This window comes from Aulonocara stuartgranti, assembly GCF_965226115.1.
Source record: "Aulonocara stuartgranti genome assembly, chromosome: 17".
Lineage (NCBI taxonomy): Eukaryota > Metazoa > Chordata > Actinopteri > Cichliformes > Cichlidae > Aulonocara > Aulonocara stuartgranti.
Genome location: NC_138953.1, coordinates 28,424,317 through 28,448,752, shown reverse-complemented (window position 1 = coordinate 28,448,752; position 24,436 = coordinate 28,424,317). Strand labels below are relative to the sequence as shown.

Here is a 24,436-nt window from a genome sequence, read left to right as displayed (position 1 = left end):
GCGTTTGATCGGGAAAATAAGCCCATTTGGTGTTTGGGGTTTTTTTTTTAAACAAAAGTAGAGATTGAGATCTAATAGGAAGAAGAAAATTGTTTCAATCAATAATCACATTTGTTTCTTTTCTGCCTGGAAGCGTATTTTCTTAATGTGGCAGAACCAAAGGACTCGAGAAAGATCAAGGTTGCAATTATTATCGTTATCTCCCCTGGATGACATTGGCCTGCTGGAATTTAAGGGCGATCTCACATCAGCTTGAAGTCATCTGAGAATTATCTTGCTATCAGATAAAAAAAAGTAGCTTGTGAACACGCTGTCATGAACTGGGCCATGTAGTTTCTGGCAGTTGTGAAGTTTATGTCAGTTACACTGATTGCGTCTTAAACTTGTATTTAAATAAAACGATCATATACATCATACATAACATCTCCTGCTCTCATTAACAGTGCTGCAGAATGACTGACATCTTGGATTCCTCAGCACCAGGCCTGGAGTGAAAAAAATAAATTGTGGAAGGCAATACTCCCATTGCTTTGGTCTGTTATGAAAGCGCACTCCAACTTCCAACATCTCCTCCCTCGATGCATAATCAGCTGTCAAACCTAACTTATTCACGCAAGGCTTGTGAAGCACATGGGACAGGGCGCGCTGTAATTCAAAAGGTACCAATCTACAGAAATTTCCTCCAAGACAGATTTCGAGTGTCTGGATTTCTTCTTTGCTCTACCACTGATTGACAGGTTGTGTGCATGCTGAACAGCGCACCTACACGCCTGCTGCCAGGGCCTACAGAGTTCCAGTTTGAAGCCCCCTGAGCGCACGCATACACACACCTCTACACCTGCTGGTACACTTTTGTACCACATACGCATACGAAAGGCAAGCAAAGGGACCAAAGAGAAATAAAATGACCTGCACGCGTCTTAATGAGGGAGGGCTGGGCGTCTGGCATTTACCTCAAACCATTTCTTCCCCCTCCTGCTCTCTCTGGAGGGCTTTAAGTCTGCCGCCTGTTAACGGCTGAAGTGTGGATTTCCTGTCAAATAAGGGTTAGAGCCCAACAAAAGTTCTGTACTCTAGTACCTAAATAGGATCACTTCCAGCTGCCCCACCTAAACACACACATTTCATGTCTTATAACGTCCCTATAGGGATTTATACTGTTCCTGTGGTGCTCAGTGTTGTCTTTATAGTGACCTTATTGTACCTTTATGGCACTTTTAAACTCCAGTGATCAGTGCAACAATAATAAAGATAGAGAACATTAGAAAGTTCTATGCTGCATTTTGCTCCAGCCAATCGTATCCCTTTATAAAGCAAATAATATAGTTGTTAGGACTGTGTAAGGTCACTTTACAATGTGCTATTACCATACGCCATGACTCTTGGAACTGTTTTCACCTCATATATATTTTTATCCTGTCTGATTCGCTCAGTCCCTGACAGATATTTTTCATTTTTGTCATTTGACTTCCCTGAGAACAATTGACCCTGTATGCCTTTGAAAGAAGATGCTCTCCCGTGATGGCGAGTCCGTGCAAATTTGGTGGCATGTTTGTCACTGTGAGGAGCACATTCATCATAGAGACAGTTATGATACGGACATGCACTGACACGCTGAATGAATGAAGAAACTCAGTGTTTTTGTATCAATTGGCTGGAGTTCAGAGATAAAGTATTTGCTGCAGTTTCAGTGTCTTGCTTCAGGGAATTTAAGTGAACTATTTCTTCCTTGTTTTATGTATTCTTTTATGTCTGTGCACTGTGTCTGGTACATTAGGTATTTTGCAACTGGCTAATCCACAGAGGATGCAATCAATACCTTGTGCCAAGATCTCTTTGATGCAACATGTAAAGAATCCCATCTGCCTTTTTGGCTGAGCCACACTGAGGCAAGTGAGGAGGGACAGAAAAGGGGATCTTTCAAGAAAAAGCTCTTGCCTCATGATCACCAGACCAATAAAGGTCCTTTAATTATTTTTGCATGGCCTCAAGACAACACACTATGGCCACTTCAGCCTCAGTGCTCCACTGATGTAAAAGGGTGAACAGCTTCTACCAAGTAGCACTGGAGCCCCCCAGGGGTGTGTTCTGAGCCCCCTGCTGTACTCTCTGTACACATATGACTGTGTGGCCACTACCAGCTCCACCACCATCATCAAGTTTGCTGACGACACCGTCGTGGTGGGCCTGATCTCTGATAACAACGAGACGGCCTACCTGAAGGAGATTAGGAATCTGGAGAACTGGTGCCAGAGGAACAACCTCCTTCTAAACGTCAGTAAGACAAAGGAGCTGATAGTGGACTTCAGCACTAAGCAGGAGAGGAACTACCAGACCCCCGTCATCAACGAGTGCCCAGTGGAGAGAGTGGACAGCTTCAAATACCTCGGAGTTCACATCACGCAGGACCTGTCATGGTCCTGTCACATCAACACTGTGGTGAAAAAGGCCCGACAGCGTCTCTACCACCTCAGACGCTTGAGAGACTTCCAACTGCCCTCCAAGGTGCTCAGGAACTTTTACTCGTGCACCATAGAGAGCATCCTGGCGGGAAACATCTTAACCTGGTTCGGGAACAGCACCATGCAGGACAGACGAGCTCTACAGAGGGTTGTGCGGTCAGCTGAGCGCACCATCCGCTCCGAGCTCCCTGACCTGCACTCAATCTACAGCAGGCGGTGCTGGACCAAGGCCAGGAAGATCGTGAAGGACCTCAGCCATCCCAACAACAGACTGTTCTCTCTGTTGAGGTCAGGAAAGCGATTCCGCTCCCTGAAGACCAACACAGAGAGACTGAGGAGGAGCTTCTTCCCGCAGGCGATACGGTCTCTCAATCACACCACCACACAGTACTGACCCACATATATAGTTCTTACACACACACTGGACTTTCTGGACTTTGGTTTTGCACAACACTGGTCACTATATTCTTCATTTCCGGTTAATACTTGTACAGCTGCTGTTATTGTGTATATATTTATTTATATTTAGATTTCTTCATACATTCTTATATAGTTCTATATTGTGTATTGTGTATTTTGTTGTACAGTTATTTTATTTTCAACTTTAATTTATATATTTATCTTTATCTTATTCTTCCCAGTTAAATTTACCCTTCATTCTAATTTGTGTTGTACAGTTATTTAATTTTTAACCTTAATTTATATTTTATTCCTTCCTAGTTAAATTTACCCTTTTTAATTTTTCATGTTTATTTCCTATCTTATTCATAGCCTTTTCCTTTTTTGTTTTCTTTAGGTCACGAGCAGTTGTCCAAGCATTTCACTACATATCGTACTGTGTATGACTGTGTACGTGACAAATAAAATTTGAATTTGAATTTGTATCATTTTATCTTTTACCTTAATCACAACAATTTAGCCATAGATCATGAATAAAGGTCCTCACCTTGGCCATGCAGAGTAGTGTTAGATCATAATTAGTTGCAGTCACGGATTTCTCAGCAGCAGATGGTCCAAGTGCAAAAGTTAGTGAGTTGTCTGTTTTTGGAAATGATGCATAAAGTATTTTTAAATGTAGCTACTAAAAAATTGTTAATAAATGAGTTTAATGTAGTCGAGTAATAAGTAGTTTATATGAACTTATAAATAAATAAAAATAGACTGCATCCTGCATGTCGATGGCAGATTAACAGCAGATCTATAAAGCAATATTAAGTTATTTCTTTACAATTTATAAACTTCTTTTTAAAGTTAAAGGTTAAATTCTACACAGCAACCACCAAATGAGTTGCCAAAAACGGATTATATGTAACATTAATTCGTTTTTCTTTTCCTTATTTATTGGTTGACAGTAGAATGAATGTAATCCATTGCTTCCGTTTAAAATTGGAAATTAAAAAAAGAACGGCATCTGGTTTTAATTTGAAATGATTAACCGGAAGTCGTGCTATTTGCCCTGCTGCGCTTGACAGCAGAGAGACGCTGATAGTACAAACTTGAGAAAAAGGGGGTTGACCCGAGGACGTGTGGGTTTTTGGGAAGGTGACATCTGTGTGAGGAAGATAAGTCTTCTGCTCACCATCAGCCACTCAGAACTTCAAACAAGCTCCGAGTGCGTCGCTCTCTTAATCCGGATTCTAACTTGCACCCAAATCTTTAACCATGAGGACATACGTTTGGATTTATCAGGCTTTGCTCTGTGTTCTGCTCACTATTGTGGATACAGGTAGGACTTGAACGGTTCCAGTGGATGATAAATATCTGCACGAACTGGCTGAAATCTGATTGTTTTCCGTCTCTGCTTTTCATGCTTTCAAGTGAGAAATGAATAGAGAAATTGAGAATTAATTAGTGAGAGTGAAGAAACTTGCAGGGGAAAAATTAAAAGTTGGAAATGGGAAAGGTGGAGAAATTCTATGTTATTTTTTTTAAAAGGGGGATTCTGACAGTCGTGATTTTTGCTTGAAGTTTGTAGCTGCACTTCGTTTTGTACAAATAATCAGTTTTTAATTGCACACCATGACACTTCGTGCTATTGAATGACCTTGATCACAGACCTCCTTCAGAAAAGTTCCTGAGAAAATAATAATGACTTACGTTGTTGTTTTTTGGTTTGTTTATTTGTTGTTGTTGTTGGTTTTTAGAAGGAATCAACTTTTTATAACCTTTGCGCTCTTTAAGACTTTGAATGAAATCATCACTCTTTTCACTTTACCTGCTGCTCTAACAGCAAATAGTTCAAGAGTTCACATTGGTGTGATTAAAGTTTCTGTAATTAAGACGGGATCTACAAGTTTCTGCCTCCACATTGAGGACGTGCACGGTTCTAAATTCCAGCTTCAAACCCGTTCCAGCGCACTTTTTTGGAATGACTCTGCTTCTTTGTCATGAAAATCTTTCATTGGTCGTGGTCCTTTTAGTAATAGACACTCCTGTGTCTGTTGGGCTTATGCCAGCTATAGAGAGGATGCCAGACAGCCTGGGGTTCACACACGGCAACCGGTCTTGTAAACGAGCACCGTGCGGGCTGCTCCTATGTTCACCAAGCGCTGATTATCTGGGGGCTGTCCAGAGTCACATCCGCCCCGCTGACATCTGACCACTGAATCCGTAGTTACCACCTCCAGGGGTGCCGACCCTGACATCTGACCGGCCCGGAGGTGAGGGGAAAGTAATGCGCGGCCCGGACTTTGGCTGGCCCTTTCGTGCGTTTCTAGAGAGAGAGATGGAAAAGGTGTGTGTGCGTATATGTGTGAGGGAGGGGAGGTGTGTGTGTGTGTGGAGGGTTTAACATCTGGCTGCTGAGCCCACTACCACATTTTGCGCTCTCTGAAGCAGATGTAATGTCTGCGTAATTCCCAGACAGAGGCGCACCTTTAACCTGTTACTTTCCTGTTGTTCATGTAATACAGATTTTCGTCTGCACTGTCCTAACATTTATATTCTTTATAATGATTATTATTATTACAAAGTGAGGTATTGTTACATAGGAAAGCGTGACTAAAACGCTTATCCAGCTGAGAGTTAAATTCTTTGCTCAAGGGCACCTAAGTGGAAGTTTCTGAGGTCAGAGTGTCGGCATTTCACCTTAGCTATCTGCATTTTTCAAGCTCAGCTAGATACTCCGAGCTGTTCCTCTAACCTGCAGCTGCCTCTTCTTATTAAATCTGATGTCTTTCACTCACTGAGCACCTTTTATTATAATCTTCAACCTCAGCAAATGTTTAGGATTTGGAGATAGCAGAAAGCTGAGTGCAAGGAGAGGAAGAGACTAAGTGAAATCTAATTGAGCAGCTTGGCCAGACATCAGGGCTGAAACAACACTGTGATGCGTGCCAGATGTGGTCCAGTGGAGCCCAAAAACATTAATAACACGTCCTCCCCGAAAACCATTTTCAACCACGAGGAGCCTCTAAACGCTCCACAGTTTACAATATCCTAAGTACACACACAGCGCCATGTGTCGGATCTTGGCACAGGAGCGTGTAGCTGTAATTCAGTAGCATAAGATCTTCCGGTGTGATTTATGTTGCACTTGCTCTTAATTGTAAACTCGAAACTATTGTGAGCAGACACACAACCCATCTAAAGATGTTCAGAAGCGTCTTTTACAGAAAGGTTTCATACCGCTGAAAGACGGGATCTTAACTTTTTCCAGTCCGTAAAAATGAATGATTTGCATCACTAGGGGGATTTAGGCTTTAAAATATGGTTTTGTCCTGCTTTTGAACCCAGTTGGAGCTCATATGCATCATGCCACATTGTTCCGATAGTAGAATTTCCTTTTGATGTACTTCTTTCTAGGAAAAAGCTCTCAACAAATGCCTATAAATAAAGCAAGAATGAATTGTGTATTTGAAGCGTTTCCATTTTTCCACATGAGCATCCAGCCAATTGCCAATAGCTGAGAGACTATGCATAAAATTTGATACATAAAATTTTACTATATTGTAGAAATTATGAGTGATGTTAAAGTTTTCCTATGAAACAAGATCTGCCCCACCCCCCGTTGGTTTTGTTTTTTTGGCTGCCCAATCTGCTCATTTAAAGCACCTCAGACTGATGCAGGGCTTTGCTTCCGGCCACTTTTCGTACTGATTTTTTATCCTGAAACATAACCTGACTTACCTGTTACTTCAGCTGAGGCTGCACATTGTATCTAAAGAATTGCAGAACAGCTGAGCTTGGAACAGCTCCGGACTTGCACAAAACACTTCAGTGTGTGGATGCTGACGTGCCAGCAAACACAAGGCTTGAAGCAAACTATATTTGAAGGATGTTTTCATCATCAGCTGGCCACCCAGTTTACTGGATGATGGGGAAATAATTTCATCTTTTCTCCCTGTTTGATGCCAACTCGCTGAAACCAGCCGTCACGCTGCCTGATAACCTCAATGGTGACACCATGAGAAAACTTTAGTTCTTGGCAGTAGCTCCTTAATAACAGCACTAATATTAGAGCAGTGCATGACTAAGGTTTTATACTTTGTTAATGAAGATGCAGTATAGAAACCAAGATCCCTGGCCCACATCAAAAACAGTGGTTACAAATTGGCATACACAATTTGTGATCCATCCGATTACCAGAACGGCCCAAATGCTATTAATACCCCTGAGTGGAGTGAGGCTTTAAATGCTAATGGCTTCAAAGAACAATGCCACCTCAATGTCTTATAAGCAGCTTTCACAGAGCTGAACATTGTGCATTCTCATACGAAGATATCTGTGACCAGTCTTCAGGTGCAGAACAAAATATGTGGTGCTAGAAGCTTTGTGTTTTCTGCTTGTAGTCCAAGCAGTACTGAGCATCACCTTTAAGTGGACCTTGGTTACAGGCAGGTAAATATTCAATGTAGACAACAAAAGAGGGATTACATTTGCCAGCCCTAAAATAGTATTATCCCCAGGGGTCATCGGACTGATGACTCCTGATGATGGGCTGATGGGTTCCCAGACTGACCACTGATTAAATCAGTCCTTGCCAGCCAGCACTTATACAGTGTTCACAAGGACGCCAATGTTTAAGGCTTACGTGCAGTCATATTAGAAGACCCTGAAAAAAATCTCTGGGGCAAAAGTAGTTGCCAGCTATATATTATCAAAGTCCAACAATAAAACAAAATTGGTTTACAAGTTAGATATGCAACTTTTATGGCGATATTAATGATATTTAACCTCTTAAAATCCAAAAGATGAGCAGTGATTTCATCTAGGGTTAAGGATAAGGTTTCAGCCAGATGCTAAACTATGAAATGTTGTCATTGTAAATTAAAAGCCTTGGCTTTTAATCGAGGATGCTTAAAAAGATGTTAAAAACCAGAGAGCAACTCCCATATGAGGTGATCCTTGGTGTAAACAGGCTTATTATCTGATCTAATGGATGTTTTAACATGTGCAGATCTCATGTTGTGTCCTTGTGTTTTGCAGGTTGCTGCAGAAAGTCTCGTCAGTTATTACAGAGGTATGAAAAGACTGAAAGCCACATGCTGGTTTGCACAGACTGTCCTCAGCTCCCATTGATACGAACCAGCAACTCAGAGGAACGCTGTGCCCGGAAATGCAAAGTGAAGAAAAACTTCAACTGCAGGTGAATTATATTTTGTTCCTGTGTTTATCTGATTTCCCGCACATGGTTTTTTTTATAACCAGGTTTCCTCAATCCTCTTGTTGTCCTTCTGGTATTTACACATTTTTCTTGTTTTATCAGTTGTTTATCTCTCAACTACTTCCTGGGTGTTTTTCAGAGCCTTTAACTTTCAGCGGCACAGCAAGAAATGCCACTTGCTTCCTTTTGACCGTTTCACCAACAATGTGCAGAAGCAGGCCAGCATCAACTTTACTTTATACGAAAAAAAAGGTAAATGGCAAAGCCCCAAAAATAATTCGATGTAATTCGCTTTTGTTTTTTTGTTTTTTTCTCATGAGAACATTCAGGTGCGGGGAGGTATTTACACGGGCAAAATGTGTAATTGCTGATTGCTCCTCAGTTTTTTAAGTCTTTGGTTTCTCTGTTGATGCAATAAAAGGAACCGAGCCACCTCTCCTCCCCGCTGTTTAATCACCCCAGCGGGGAAAGTCGTATGCAAAAGCACGTCAAAGACCTAAGTGGAATATAAACAACAAAAAATCATTGCTTACAGTCAGAGCGCAAAGCTCTCTCAAGAGTCAGCTATGGAATCTAGCACTTTAGACTGTGCTACAGAATTTACAAAAGCTCCCCCCGGTGACATTTAATGAACTTTAGGGAGTCGTCTGTTTAGGGAATAACACACAAGCTGGGATCTACTAAATGCTGGCTGTGAAAAAACAAAAATACAAAACGTACCATATATGGGAAAATAAATTCCAGGAGGTCAAGGCTGTAAAGGCAAATTAACTTTTAATTGCAGGAATTATATCTGAATTAACACATATACTTTTTTATGCCTTTGCTGTTATTTAGATTACATAAGGGAGTGTATCACTGGCACCATGGACAACTACAGAGGAAGGAGGTCATGGACAAAGTCAAATATCACTTGCCAAGCTTGGTCAGATAATAACATCAATGAGCACACGTAAGTCATCTCTCTTTTTTTAAATTTATGCCTTTATTGGTGAGCAATCACAGATACAGAGAAGGAAATGCAACTGAAAGGGAGCAGCGCAGCCCCATCTGGAACCTACCATTTCGGCTGATGTGATTTACGCTATAATTGGGATGCTCCGAGTCCCGTCTTTTACACAGGGAAGTCAATAGCAAGTGCATTTTTCCATTCAGATCGTGTTCGAGGAAGAAGAGTTACTTGTGATGCCTTACTCAGCTGTACACCAGAGGGTTTTTTTAAGGAAGAGAACATGTTAATCATTCACTTCCCCTTACCAGATTCTTGTAGATTTGAAACAACAGGCTTCAAAGCTTGCGTCTCTAATCTCCATGCTTCCACCACCTTCCTGGATGCTCCTTCTCTGTGTCTGACACTGAACAGGCCTCGGAAGCTGATTTATTGATGTTCAGTTCATCCCCTTGCACCTCTGGGGTTAAGGGAAGGCGGAGGCTCAGAGACAGTTGAACGTTTATCCAGAGTTAAGTCAGATTTCTTTCAACACATGTAGCCACCTCCTCCCCGGTGGGGCTGTTTATTTTTTTTGGAGCACTCCAGACCATCAGGTGTATCCCCGAAGATGTTTTCTCCCAGGCACAGCAAGGCAAAATCAGTGAATTTGCAAAGATGGTTCTGTGCCAGGGCCTCATTAGTGGTGCTCGTTAGTTATAAGATATTTTAACTGCAGCTAAGGCGGCGGGGTGGGGGTAATAATAACCGTTTGAAGAAGTGCAGTGTGAAAAAAAGTAGAATGGAGGTAAAAATGAAAGAAAGAAGGTGCAAAGACTTATAGACTGAAGTCATGTTCTGTCTGATGTCCAGCTGAGCTCACAAAGCCACAATATTACTGAGAGAAAATACAAGGTCAGTAATACAATCAAGAGAATGAAATGTTGATCCATTTTTACCCCCCTTCTTCCACATTCCCCTTAAGTCCTATTTTCATTTCAAGAAGCAGTTATTCACATTCTGAATCCTTTGTCATTGTTTATTTGGCACATGGTCCCAGTCTCCTTCTCAGTTAGAAGGGGACTTCTACCGTTTTGACTTTCGGAGGGTCACAGGGAGCTTACTTAAGGAAGATTTAGTGGGTTACCTAACATGGGACTATCCCGCTGTGTGAGAATTACCACCATAATGAACCACGCACCATTTGAGTTTCAGGTAACTATTATTTTCACGCTTGACTGATCAGTGTGGGGCAGGGGTGATTTCTCAGGAGGTTCCCTTCCCAGAAAGGGACTTCCACCTGTTATCTATATTTAGTGTTTGAACCAAGGCTCCGAAAGAAATGTGCACTGATGTCCAGCCAAGCGTGGAGAATGGAATATTTTTCTTCGTATTAATAATAATAGATAATATTGTAATCATTTATCTGTACCCCTAGGGACTTTCTTTTGTTTTTCTACTAATTTTTCCAATGGGATGTCAGTGAATGCTCTCAGCTACAGGCACACGCATAGTTACAGCTTTGATTTATGATTTTCTTGAATGGAAAATATTTAGCATCTTAGTAGTTTAACCTTTGAAAGTTTAACCTTTCAAAACATAGGGAAAAAGAGATTAGCAACACGCTGCACAGAGATTAATTATTCTAAAAAACAGGGAACTATTTTTCTGTTTTCGAAAACATTTATTTAACCTCCTAGGACCTGGCATCCATAAATGTGGACATCACATTTTGGGTTGTCTAGACCAAAATACTAAATTTTGCTCTACAAGGGCCTCATATCCACTTACGAGGACATTATACTGCCACTGTTCTACTGAAATTTTAAACAAATATCCTCATATGTGGATCTCATTTTTCTCAGAAACAAAAATCGGGTAAAAAATTTTTTTTGATAATTCTTTGTTTTTACATTCATCGGGTCCCAATATGTCCAAATATCAAAGAGAAATTAAAAATGCATGCCATGGAAGAGTTCAGGTCTTAGGAGGTTATCAGTGCGGTAGCTAAAATTGTTAGCTAATCATTTGGCAGCTAAAATTGTTAGCTAATCATATGGAAACTGATAAAACCAGTGAGAGTAAAAAATAGTCTTTGGCTGAAATAGATAAAAGTATGCATTAGTAGTTGGCTAACAGTAGACCTATCCACGAAGTAAAAATTAATAGGCCTCAGTTAGAATGCTAAATGATACATTTCATGATAGTGCTATTATTAAAGAAAGACTGAACAAGTATGGCTAGCAGCTAAAATTATTAGCTAATAATATGGAAACCGATTAAACCAGTGAGAGTACAAAATAGTCTTTGGTTGAAATGGATAAAAGTATGCATTAGTAGTTGGCTAACAGTAGACCTATCCACAAAGTAAAAATTAATAGGCGTCAGTTAGAATGTTAAATTATACATTTCATGATAGTGCTATTACAGAAAGACTGAACAAGTATGGCTAGCAGCTAAAATTGTTAGCTAATCATATGGAAACCGCAGTGGTTTTGCAAAGGGGTATCTGAACAAACAACAAGACTTCTTAAAAGGCATCTGAGACCAAAGAGGAGACTTTGTCCAAAATGCAAGCTAGCAAGAAACTAGCAACAAAACCTCATACTGATTGTCAAGCAAAATGGTGGTGATGATGGGGGCTCTTGAAGCCACAGCACCTAGGCACCTTGCAGGCTGCGACTCAACTATGAACTTCTCAGTATATCAAATAATTCAAGAGTCAAATATGAGACCATCTGTATGACAGCCAATGCTTGTCTGAAACAACAACAACAATCTGAAGCATAGCAGCAAATCTACAACAGAAAAGCTGAAAAAGAAAAAAAAATCAAGGTGTTACCATGGCCCAGTCAAAGTCCAGATCTCAACCTGAGTGAAATGCTGTGGCGAGTCCTTAAGAGAGCTGTACATAAACTGCAAAACTCAATGAAGTGAAGCAACACTGTAAAGAAGGGTGAGCCAAAATTCCTCCACAACAATATGAGAGACTGATAAAGTTATACAGAGTTGTTGTTGCTAAAGGTGGTTCTGCAAGCTACTTAATGGTGGAGTGTAGTTAGTTTTTCACAAGACTGCATAGATTCTTGTGACTACAGTGAGTTTGCTTACCATACAAATTGGAAACAGAAAAATACAGCTGTGCATGGTTGATTTAATTATTAATTAATGAGCAATGCTGTAGGCGTAGATGTGCTGGTTCACAGATGTTGTCACATTTGGATAGCGTCAGGCCAAGCCAGACTAAGCTGTAGCCATATTTAAAAGATGAGACTGAGTTCTCATACCCTCTCTGAAGTAGCAAATTTCTTTAATTTTATATCATTTCCTTTCGGCACAGAGTTTCCCATTGCACCTTGCTTCCAGAAGTAATTATTTATGCACAAAGATAAATTGTGTCTTGGTCTGCTTGCTTTAATCTCCGACTGCTTTATTCTTCGGATGCTCTAGTACTAAATCACAGCATTGTTCCACCAGGTGTGGGTATTGATAGACATTTTGCAGCAGTTACTTCAGGTCTAGATTTCATCTTGAGTGTTATCCCAAATCCAGCCAATATGTTTAGTCGTCCCCGAGAATGAAGCATGTGCACATAGTGTCTGCCTGTGCTCCGCTGGGAACAGATTTTGGCAAGGAGATGAATAGCTGGTCAACATCTGTTAGCACAACATCATTATGACTAACTTGCTCCCATGCTGGGTCCTTTTTACAGAGCTTCAGCAGATGCAGACTTTTCTTTCTTTTTGCAAAGTGAGTAACCTTGTAATTCCATTTATAAATTAAGGATATTGTATTATGATCGAGATACAGTCTATTGAGCTTTTGATTTACACTCAGCAGATGTGAGTTTTGGCCCGTGGAAACTGCTGCTTTGGAGGGGAACAAGTGTTTTTGTTTTAGTTTGGGCTACATGCATAAGTGAGAACTTGGTGTATGGCCTGTTATATTTTGACACATGTAGGTAAAACTATGCATTTTAATGGTCCTCCCTTTCGTTCTCCTTTGCACTCAGCTTCTCTTGACCAAGTCAGATGCCTGTGATTTCTCCCACCTCTGGGCTGACTGATGTTGTACATTATTAGAGAAATCTTGCATAAGCCTCTGGGCACAAAGGGGAAAGCAGAGCAGACTCCCTTAAGAGTCATTGCCTGAGGTAGTTTTTAGACAAGCTGCTAAAGGGAGGGTGGCCTCTACCTCTTTTACTTTTTTTAATTGTTCCTGCAAGTTGTTTCTTACGTCATTAGTTAAACAATGAACTTATTCCCTTTTGCTCACTCCATTAAGATTTTTGTGTGTACTGGAATCAGTCTCTTCACTTGTTTCTTTTCACCTTTTCTTCTGCCTTGCTTCAATGTCTCCCTGGGTGGGAGGGGGGATAGTGGTCGGCATGTATCAGGGAGTTGCTGACATACCGGCTTTTGGTCGCCTTGCCACGAAAGAAGACAAATTTCCCACACTGTCGATTTAGTATGGGAATCCCCGGACTGTACAGACTTGCTTGGACGGTTCTGTTTCTTAAAGTCTTGTTCACTACATGGAGCCATTGGGGATTAGGTTTAAACATGTTCACAGGGCAGCCAGCAAAAGACCTGCATGGGATGCTCCAAGTGGTGCATAACGGTGTTCTGTGCTATTGGAGATTGCTGTGCTGTGACAGTTTCGCTGCTTCATACTTGAAGGAGGGGAGATGTGGTTGGAGTCACTAAGGTGATTGTGCAGGAGGTGCAAATCTGGCTAAAGCAGGCATATTGATGCCTTATTTGCATAAGATTGCTGCGAGAGGATGTAAAATGTAACCCGGTCTTGCTATCGTATTTCACAGAGCGGAGGCATACGCCGTAATGTAAATGCCTTTTGAATTTATTTGGGTTGTTACTGAGAGCACTAGCGTGCAGGTGTGGTACTGTAAACAAAACCAGAGCAGTCAAGTGTGCAAGTACTCCCAGAAATGTATTTATACAGCTTACAGTATCAGGTAACACTTTCAGTTATGTGTGTCTACACCCCTGTAGGTTTTATCCAGATAGGTACCCAATGCAAGACCTGAGGCACAACTTCTGTCGGAATCCTAACAACGATCCCGGTGGTCCGTGGTGCTACACCACAGATCCCAATGTACGAGCTGAGGAGTGTGGCATACCACAGTGTTCAGAAGGTGAGACCCATGAAGTATTAGCACTAGAAAATAAGATTTAAACAAATAAAACCAAAGGAGATTTACCCGTTGCGTGGTTCATTTTTTTCTAAAAGACACGATTCTTTTTCGATTTCCTTCATAGGCAAAAGAACATTTTGATAACTGTTGCTTCTTTGTTGACAGATGTCTGCATGACATGTAACGGGGAGGATTACCGGGGCAAAATGGACCATACAGAGAGTGGCAAAGAGTGCCAGAGATGGGACTCGGCAAGGCCTCACAAACACCCCTTCCAGCCCAAGAAGTAAGCTGCAGATCACATAGTAATCTTTCTCACAGATAACAACAGCACACATCCATGACACAGGCTTAAAAAAGAGAGGTAAATCTCATGATTTGTTATGGCTTACTTAAATCCACCTTCTTTTTTTAACATTCTCTGTCCCTCTTTTCAGGTATCGGGACAAAGATTTAAAGGACAACTACTGTAGGAACCCGAATAACCGCCTCCGTCCTTGGTGTTACACCATGGATCCCAAAACTCCATGGGAGTACTGTAACATCACTGTGTGTGGTAAGAGACTGTGCACTGTATATACTCCAAATCTGAGGCTAGGGCTTTGAGGACAAAGTCTTCAAACAAACTGAGAGCAACAAATTATTGTTTTACTCGGATTTATGACTTTATATTGGTTCAAAATGCATTACCCTTGCAGCATTTATGTGTCACACATGTAAGAATGTAATACAGGATTCAGAAGTGAACATATGATTGAGCAAGCTTTGGTTTTTGGATTTGGTTTTTACCACAAGCAAGTTGTTTAAATGTTCAACAGGGAATCGATACATACAAGTTTTGGTGTCTTTGGAGCAGTTGTGGTCAACTGAGCTAAAAAAAAAAATGGTCCCCTTCTCCCCAGCAAAGTCTCAGGAGACTTTTGTTTATCCGGATGGTGTTTTCATGTGGGCGTTTGCTCCAAGTCATTCTAACTCAGCAAGGGACATTAAATAGGCTGTTTGCAAGAGGGCAGTTATAACTTCACAAAGCTTGAAGTGTTTTACTGAAGCCATTTAGGGCTATAAAGTGGAGGACTACAATAGAGGCTGTTATGCCAAAATACCGCACATTGCAATCGGAAAGTCTAAAAGTTGTTTCAGTGGTGTAAACATTGATTGCAAAATGATGCAATTTTATAGAGAAATTAGAGAAAAGACCTGAAATAATGCACAAAGAGCAAAACAGTTGCATATGCTTCCTTACAGGGCATGTTGGGTAAAGGGATGATTTGTTGAACAGGAGAATGATGGATGTGAATTATATTGCGTGGCCATAAAAGTAACACTTTTTTGGTGGGCTCTTATTTTGATGCCTTAACTTTCACATTATGGCTGTTGCCATCTGCCGTGATTTCCCACAATCCAAGATTAGACAAGAGATCGTAGTTTTACGCTAGCAAAGCACATTCGTATGAGTGCATCTAACAGACAGTAGTATCTTTGTTCTTGGTGGTAAATACAATATACTTAGAACAGACTTCTTGTACAGTCTTTTAGTACAAGTAAGCACACTCCGAAACATATTTGTTGTCAGATATTTGCATAAAGATTATGTTAAAAAAAAAAGGTCCTCCCAAACTCTAGCAGACAGATAGAAGTGTACTTGGCACCTGTTTGTGGCTTACATCGGCCAAGCCCCTTGTAATGCATAACCTTGAGCCTTTATACAATTTAAACAGATGAGCAGCACGGTGGAATCGTTGCCTCACAGCAAGAAGGTCCTTCCACCGTCAGGCCGGGGTCTTTCTGTGTGGAGTTTGCATGTTTTTCTCATGTTTGCATGGTCTTCTCTCCGGGTACTCTGGCTTCCTGCCTCAGTCCAACGACATGCAGTTAGTGGGGTTAGGTTAATTAGTAACTCTAAATAGCCCATAGGTGTGAATGTGAGTGCAAATTGTTGTCTGTCTATGTTAGCCCTGCAGCACTGGCGACCTGTCCAGGGTGTACACTGCCTCTCGCCCTAAGACAAGTGGGACAGGCTCCCCCCCATCCCCTCGGCGAGCCAAAGAGAATGGATGGATGAATGGAGTTATATTTAAAAAAAAAAGGCCCATATATTTGTCACAAAGGGGAAAATTATATATATAAAGTTTGTTTTTGTTTTTTACACCAGGCAGTAAACATGACGTTAAGCATGTTAACATGTGTGCCTTTGACTGATTCATTTTTGGACCCAGGAATTGCAGTTTTTGGCATCTTTGCGTTGCCTCCAGAAGTTGGATCTAAAATGTTAAACAGTGAGCTTAAGAGGTGCTAGTAGAGATATTTGCTTTGACAGTTCCTACTGATTCCAGGTTTTGCACTAAGGAAACCCTTCTGGGGTCATTCACTGATCAAAAATGACTGTCCTGGAAGATGGAGAAGGTGGAAATCTGAGTGATACTAGGTATGAATGTGCATTTTATAACAGACAGGTATAGCTAACTGGGTTGTGCAGATGAACCATTTGCCCAAAGTCTTCTCCAGGGGCCTGGGTTATAGTCCACGCTGGACCCTTTATTGCACGTTGTTCCACCCACTCGCTCTCCCTATAAATATATGTATATATAATTCAGTAATTAAAGTATGTGTCTGTTATACACTGTTGTATTCTGGATGTTAGTTAAACTTTTTTTTTTTAGTTTTGTCCCATACGGGGACAAGTATATATAACATGTTGCCTTTATATATAATTGAAAAGACAGAGGGAAAATGAAATCAATGGAAATTAGAAAAGATGTTGCGAAATTGGAGAATTTGCATTGAAATATTCCCATATGCACACCCACAACCTCACAGAGCATCCCTCTTTGTCTCTGTCAGACACATACACGCATTGACTTTACTGTACAGGTTATGATTTACAGCGAGCATCTGCATTTGTCCAGATGTGTGTATCCCTCAATGCCTGCCCTTAGAAAGATAAAAACCACTGACCTGTGCTACACTGTGCACACAGATACTGGCATGCATTACATCAAGCCAAAGAATCCTTTTGCACACGCCTTCTCGTTTCAACCTCGAAACATTCCCTCGCCTCCTCCATCTTCCCCCATCCCATTTGTCAAAGGCTAAAGAAACAAAGACAGAAATCTGGAAATTGCTCACTGTGTAGTGCTACCCCTGCACTGCTATGCGGAACACCAGAATTCCATCTAAAGATGTTTGGAATAGTCTGATAATATAGTGGATAATATCGACCAAATCAGACTGGGTTTGTTGCCATTTTCTTTAGTTGGCCTGCAATAGAGAAATTCACAGGAATCATAATGTCAGTGTTTAATTTTGAAGCAAAGGTATAAATAAGATCAGGCTTCGAGCTCTGCGACTTGTTCTGTCAGCAAGTTAACCAACTTCTCATCGTTGTGGATGTCCATACGTGAAAGAATGTCAGGCACCACTGGTATGAACACACAGTAAGTTTCTATTACTATACAAGCAGGGGGAAGGGCTACTGTTTTTGATCATCTGCCTCTAGGTTAAACATGACACATTCTTGTAGGGATTAATATTCTCCTCCTTCTCTTCCTCCCTCATTCCTGACTACAGTTTGCTTTTTCAGTGACTTTCTCTTTTTTTGCATGCTTCCACCTTACAATGACATTTATCTGTTTCAGGTTCAGACCCTACCGAGGACTCCGATGTTGAAGTAACAACTTCCTGTGTCCAGGGAAAGGGCACAGACTACCAAGGCACAATGAATGTCACCCCGGAAGGTGTGACATGCCAGCGCTGGGATTCCCAGTTCCCACATAGCCACTCATTTCTTCCGCAGAACTACAAATGCAAGTGAGTAACAGCTGCTTCATAGCTGCTGACAACATGGATTCACTTCTCTCAGGAATGTCAAGAAGAGTACTTGATCATTGGCATCATCATTTAAATTGTAGTTTGTGTGTGTGTTATAGAGACCTCAGAGAGAATTACTGTCGCAATCCTGATGGTGCAGATTACCCATGGTGCTTCACTACAAACCCTAATCAGAGGATAGCCAATTGCACCCACATCCCCAGATGTGGTGCAGAGGCTACACAAAAAGCAGGTAAATTCTATGAAAATTAATTTCTGAGAATTGCTCAGTGTTTTGGGGAATGCAGTTGTTTGCTTTGTATAAAAAAGGGAGTAACAGCAAGCACAGCCAATCGTGTTTATTTAGTGTTTTAAAAAATGTATTGTAAAAACAACTTAGAGTCTTGTCATCACTTTTGAGTAAAGGTTATGGCTCAAAGCCCGGTTCATTTGACATAAAGCCAAAATCGGCTTTGTTAAATCTTTTTTTGTTATATCAGTTTAAAGAAATACATTCTAAAGTGTTCAATGTTGTTGCTTTTAGACAGGGCCAGATTGCTTTCTTCAGTCTTTAATTTTGAGAATATATATTTGCAAAAGTGTCGATCTTTTCTTCTAAAATTACTAGAATATTTTAAAAGTAAATAACAAAGTACATTCAATCAATTACTAGGAAATTTCCATGTTGAATTCCAAACTACAGATGTTTTAAAAGAGATGTCATGCTTTTGTAAAGTAGAAGAATACTGCTCTCATAAGACTGAGCCACTTGGCAAAGGGCTGCCCAACGAATTCCATTTCATGCAAGAATAACAACACCAGACTTTGGCAATAGCTGCTCGTTGTCATTTCCCATGTTTCTCTGCTTTGCATTTTGTAGAACACACACGTCTCAAAGCAGCCAGTCAGTTTGCAACTAAAGACCCTTCTCTGATTCTATTTAAGACCAGAAATAATGAGATTTGGGAGACACCGTTTACACAGAGACCCATAATATTAAATGGTCCAAACCACAAAGACAAGCATAGACCCAAATTCTTTCTCTGTCTCTGCAAGTACATGAATTTGTGTTTGTGAGTATTCCACCAACATGAAGAGGTGTTTAACCAGCTGTTGGGCTCACTAAGCTTCAGCGCTTTAACAAAGTCATCTGAATAATTTTATCCTGTTCTATCTCAGAGTGTTATGAAGAGAATGGAGAGACTTATCGGGGCACTTTATCCATAACTCGATCGGGGATTCCCTGTGCAGACTGGTCACATCACATAAACAGGTAATGAAATAATTTGTTCTGCAAAGACTTTTGTTGCATTTCTGTTGTTGGCTCCCAGTGCAACTCCAGCCGTACCGAGCAACCCTGCAACTGTTTCCTAGAGAGATTGACATTCTTTTCAGCTCACTTGATGAGTGTTTGTTGATAACTTAGCTCCCATTGCCTTGTGAAAATCCCTTTCAAATGAATGAGGCTAAGCACTGAAAACAAACAGCAAGAGGAAATCAGGGGTTCCACAGGGGTCAATACCAGGTCCAATTATTATTCATCTAGCTGACGAGAGGAAACCCGAGGGTGCTCTCAAAGTGACCCATACTGGGGGAAAGACTGCCCGCTCCAAGGCCGTTACTTCACGCTGAAGTCAGCCTGTTGGAATTACTTAATTTACAGGAATTTTAAAAGCCAAAATGGCACAGACAGATGGACATGTTCCAGAGCTGACCCTTGACCCCAGGAAGTGCTTTCTTAGGAAAGTAGATCAAAGCCAATCAGCTCCCTCCCGTAGAATGCAGCCAGCGAGTCTACTCTGTTCAAGGCTCAGGGTCATACTAGGAAACATGCTCAGAGCTACAACATTGTTTAACATTCTCCTGGGAAGTAGAATTGTCTTCACCCCCTTACAAATTATCAGTTGATTAGAATCCTTTTTGTGTGCGCGTGTCTGAACTCTTACCAAGTAACTGTTTTTTTACAGGTATTGTGGATGGCTTAGATGACACACAATTAGATATAAATTCCTACAAATCAGAAGCAAAACTGCATCATTCCATAGAGGATGTGGTTCCTGCTGGTCTGAACCCTGCTGAACGCTTAGACTGCATACTTTTGAACTCCCATGAGCACTCTTCGCAAAACTCTGCGTTTCCTTCTACAGGCTAAGCAGCAAATGTTGAGGATTCATTGCATTATAGGAGAGCCAGAGTCAGAATTTTCTAGGCATTCCATGGTTACTTTCGTGTGTATGTAATATATGTGCCTGACAGCATTTGTGCAACTCCGTGTACACATGTGCCCACCTTTATGAGATATGACCCAGTATTAGTTTTTGTCTTTCTGCAAAATAACACATGGGATATGATAATCTGTATTTGTGTGTTTTACAGTGGGGATTCTCACTCTACGGTGTCCCATGTAGGGCTGGAGAAGAACTACTGCAGGAACCCAGATCGCGACAGACACGGCGCTTGGTGTTACACCAGTCCAAATAACCGCCTGGCCTGGGATTACTGTAAACTAAAACACTGTGAGTTCCTTAAATAAACATTTACCCTATGTAAGTTTCGGTAAGTAGATAATATCTGTGTTTACCCAAGTAGAATGAGAATGAAAGATATCTGTGTATGTGTGTATGTAAATGTGTAGTCAGTGCCAATATATAAGCTTTGAGAGCCAAAGACCAACAGGACCACAACTCATCCATACTAATACTAAATACTCACACATACTAAACAAGTGTGATATAACTGTTGACTTTCCAGAACAGATGGATGTTTATTATATCATCCGGTGGTTTGGAGGCCACAGCTTTGAAGCCACAAATATTTAATTTTGCCATATTGGGCTTTTTGATGTTGGATGTGATGATATTTGGATGAGAAGGCAGACCTGCAGAGCTGCCAGCTAACACTAGCTTGGTTTGTAATTGGTTCTGTAATTCACTATATTAAATGAGATGCTATTATTTGGCTAATGACAACAAGCTTAAAGTAAAAACTATGTACCCGAGTGACTTTAACTGCAGCCAAACCCAAACATAGCAAAACAGCATCATTTCTGGCAGCCAACTCCTTCCTAATGCTTACATTTAAGTCATAAATTTGATGTTTATAACTTGGGTAATATATAAAAAGAAACACTGCCATACAGTCAGTGTAAATGTTAGCTATTAGCCATCAAATCATTTTCATTCTTTGCTGTAAATGTGTTTATTTTAGCTTCAAAGTTGGGCATTTAACATGGGAGTGTATGCATGCACAGTGTAATAGATGGATCACTTTTGAAACCTCAAGATGAGTGATCACCATCTTGGTTATGAAAAAAGATGTGATTATAAAGGGTGGGTCTGACTTAAACCACAAGCTTATTGGCTAAAAAGTTTTAGCTAATGACTTTCTGTACTGGGTTCATTTTTCATACCCAGAAGCTACATCCATGTTTTGTACCCTCTTTGGCCTTTGCGGATTGATTGGCTTTCTGAACCTGTCTTAAGTGGCCATTAGAGCAACTGCAGTTTTTGGCACTTGGGCATTACCTTCTTTTAAAAGCTTTAAAGGCTGCTTAGGAATATATGTCCCTATTTAATTTTGTGCTAAGCTAACCAGCAAGGCTGTGTTAGGTAGCCTGTAACACCCAGGAGAGAAGCATTGCTCGCAAATCAATAACATGGCTGTCTTTAAAGGCAGAGAAGCTTGTTATGAAACTGAGGGGTACTAAATGTGCTTCCTTTTTATCAAACAAAGAAGAAGTTTTCAGAGCCTTTGGGACTGTTTAAATGGGACATCTGAAAGAACATGTAATGACATTTAGAACAGAAGAAGTGCTGATATGTGGGTGTAGTACATTGAAATAACACAAGTGATTTAGCTTCGTAGCGTTTACTGACTTCAACCAAAATATCATAATTGTTTTCTTGCACAGCTTTCTGGGCGGCTTACGTAATCTGTTCGCTGTGGTTTAGTCCAATTGGCAGAGAATGCACGATGCTCAAACAGCAAACAGATGCGAAAGTCTGTTGCCATTTCATTTGAGAAAACACACACTTGGGCCACTGGACCCTGCATGTTCTTCGGCTGGTTTCAGTGAAGCTGCATTGAATATTTTCCATAATGTAAAACACGTCTTCCGTGAAGTTTTAAGGTCTCGAGCAAATCTATTTGTTGCGGTTGGTGACTAATATAGCCTCCAGCAATTATTTAGATCCAGAGATAAGCCTTTATAAAGTATAAAAGGCTGTCATATTTACTCAGGTTTCATGTTTTGTATGTTCCCTGCTGCTGTGGGGTGTATGTTCATATTGTACTTTGCTTTACTTACATCAGGTGATTCAGCTACAAAGGCTCCTCAGACAAATAGTGAGTATGTCTTTTTCTTTCTTTTTACCAAAAATGGTCCTCTTTCTCATGTGCTTATCTCTGATCTCCTTCCTTTCCTCTGTAACTCTCTCTCTCTGTGTAGATCAAGTCAGTCTGTTGATATTTACCTAACTGAACAAATAGTTTCCTTTTGAAGTTTTGATAAATATTTTCCAATGGAAATGTTAAAAAAACTACATCTGTCTAACACACAGTATCAATTATATCTCCTTGCTTAGTTCAAACGAGGCCCAAGATATCATGCTTTGTGCACATAAACACCAGAATAGTTGGAGGACATCAAGTGCGAGGTACAGATGGCAGCTGGGTTGTAAGCATCCAAAGACAGTAAGTGTTTTCCAGTCTTTGTTCTTTAGAAGCCTAGACCTTCATCCATGTTTATGCTGTGTACTGTGATTGATCCATTTTTCCTTCTTACCTTTTCCTAGGAAGGTCCATTTGTGTGGTGGCTCACTAATCAGAGAGAACTGGGTTTTGACAGACCAGCAGTGCTTCACCTCCTGGTAATTTCTCTCCCTTTTCAGACTTTACTTTACTTTCTTTCTTTAAAAATGCTTCCATTGCTGCTTCTATCTATAATTGCTTAAAGGCTGCACAGCGTACTGCCAGACAGACTTGACCTGAGATAGGGACCGCATGTTTTGGACTGCTGTTTAACCTGCAGTTGCTTATGTCAGAACTAATCATATTGTCCTTTTGCAATGTCTCTGTCATGTGTAGTACTGGCTTTGATTTAAAAAAAAAAGATCCCTTTTTTCTGTAGTAATCTGCAATGCTGCAAGTAATACATATGGTGTAGATCAGCAGCTTTTAGCAGATATTTTGATTTAGCGGGGAGCCTCGAGGTGCTTGAGGCCTTGCCTTTTTTTTGGCTTTTTTCTCTATGAAAAAAATACACATTTGCCATTCAGGAAATGTTATTTTAAGAAAGTAAGTGTATTTTTGAAAAATATCAAGAGCTAGTGGAATGTGTTAACTAAAAAAAAAAGTAGTATTTGTAAAGACAGTTTTGTGAGATTTGTTTAAAAGAGAGGCTGCTCTAGATCTGGGCAGGATTTCCTATTGAATCCGGTCAGTTGAATCATCGTTTGGCTGTAATCCACTGTACGACTCAAAAAAACTGTATGACTCTGTCTTACACTGACTCTTGTAATCATCAGCGTTCCAGATCTCCGGGATTACAGTGTGCAGGTCGGTCTGCATCACCTCGATGAGTCTAAAAACCGACCGCGACTACGAGTCTCTCGCCTGATCTGTGGCCCAGACGGCTCCAACCTAGTAATGTTGAAGCTAGCAGAGTAAGTGCTCAGTTAGTGGCTAGTGTCAGCTGATTTATGCTTCTAGTTAAAGAAAAAGACAGTGATAGAAAATACTGTGAGTGCTTTAAATTTAAAAAGAAAGGTCGTGCAACTTGCTTTGGCTTTTATTTGTGATGATTTCTGTTGGTTCTAGTCCTGCCCCTGTGTCTGAAGGTGCATCCACCATTCATCTTCCCGTGAAAGACTGTCGCATCCCTGAAGGCACCAACTGCACCATGTATGGATGGGGGGAAACCAAAAGTACTGCCTTCTTTCAACCACATGCTGTTTTCCATGTTATTTTTTAATGACAAAAAAACCCACTGTTCCTTTTACAAATTGCTTATTGTGTTTTTTGTATCCTTCTCTGTGCAGATACTGGACACGATGAAGCCCTTAACTCTGTAATCATGCCGATGGTGGACAACGACATGTGCTCGCACATCAAAGAAGACGCCGGGGAAAGCAGAATATGTGCTGGCGGGAAAAGGGGAGAAGGCGTGTGTGATGTAAGGATCTCAAATCGCCAAATGCATCCTGAAGCAAAACAACATGGATGTGAACTGAATGCTCGGTGCTTAAAGGATCATTTCACCACAATTGTGTAACAAACACCATTTATTGGAACTACTTTCTACTGAAGAAATAGTTCCCTTTGTTGAGCAGCAGGTGTTTTAAAGAGCCAAATAACACCTAAGCCTTTTGAAGCCAGTAAGGCTTAAATGGAAAAATATGTTTGTTTTGTGGGTGAACTGATATTTTAAGCATTATATTATTATCATTATTATTATTATTACTATAGACTTGCTTTGGTGT

At 40.7% G+C, this 24,436-nt stretch overlaps 1 protein-coding gene across 7 annotated transcripts in view; it reads left to right on the top strand.

The window, feature by feature from the left end:
• hgfa (hepatocyte growth factor a) overlaps positions 1 to 24,436 on the top strand; it is a 42,204-nt gene that overhangs the window by 14,734 nt on the left and 3,034 nt on the right. For 3 of the 7 annotated variants that reach the window (XM_082510129.1, XM_082510133.1, XM_082510134.1), the window contains exons 2-17: positions 7,890 to 8,049; positions 8,207 to 8,319; positions 8,905 to 9,019; positions 14,008 to 14,150; positions 14,316 to 14,436; positions 14,588 to 14,706; positions 17,786 to 17,957; positions 18,059 to 18,210; positions 19,137 to 19,230; positions 20,334 to 20,473; positions 22,269 to 22,301; positions 22,541 to 22,649; positions 22,751 to 22,825; positions 23,483 to 23,620; positions 23,775 to 23,881; positions 23,996 to 24,129. In XM_082510129.1, coding sequence (XP_082366255.1) covers positions 7,890 to 8,049; positions 8,207 to 8,319; positions 8,905 to 9,019; positions 14,008 to 14,150; positions 14,316 to 14,436; positions 14,588 to 14,706; positions 17,786 to 17,957; positions 18,059 to 18,210; positions 19,137 to 19,230; positions 20,334 to 20,473; positions 22,269 to 22,301; positions 22,541 to 22,649; positions 22,751 to 22,825; positions 23,483 to 23,620; positions 23,775 to 23,881; positions 23,996 to 24,129 — 1,925 coding nt within the window. Of the gene's footprint in view, positions 1 to 3,943; positions 4,189 to 7,889; positions 8,050 to 8,206; positions 8,320 to 8,904; positions 9,020 to 14,007; positions 14,151 to 14,315; positions 14,437 to 14,587; positions 14,707 to 17,785; positions 17,958 to 18,058; positions 18,211 to 19,136; positions 19,231 to 20,333; positions 20,474 to 22,268; positions 22,302 to 22,540; positions 22,650 to 22,750; positions 22,826 to 23,482; positions 23,621 to 23,774; positions 23,882 to 23,995; positions 24,130 to 24,436 lie in introns of those variants that run through there. The other 4 variants (XM_082510131.1, XM_082510132.1, XM_082510130.1 and 1 more) reach the window with 4 other exon arrangements.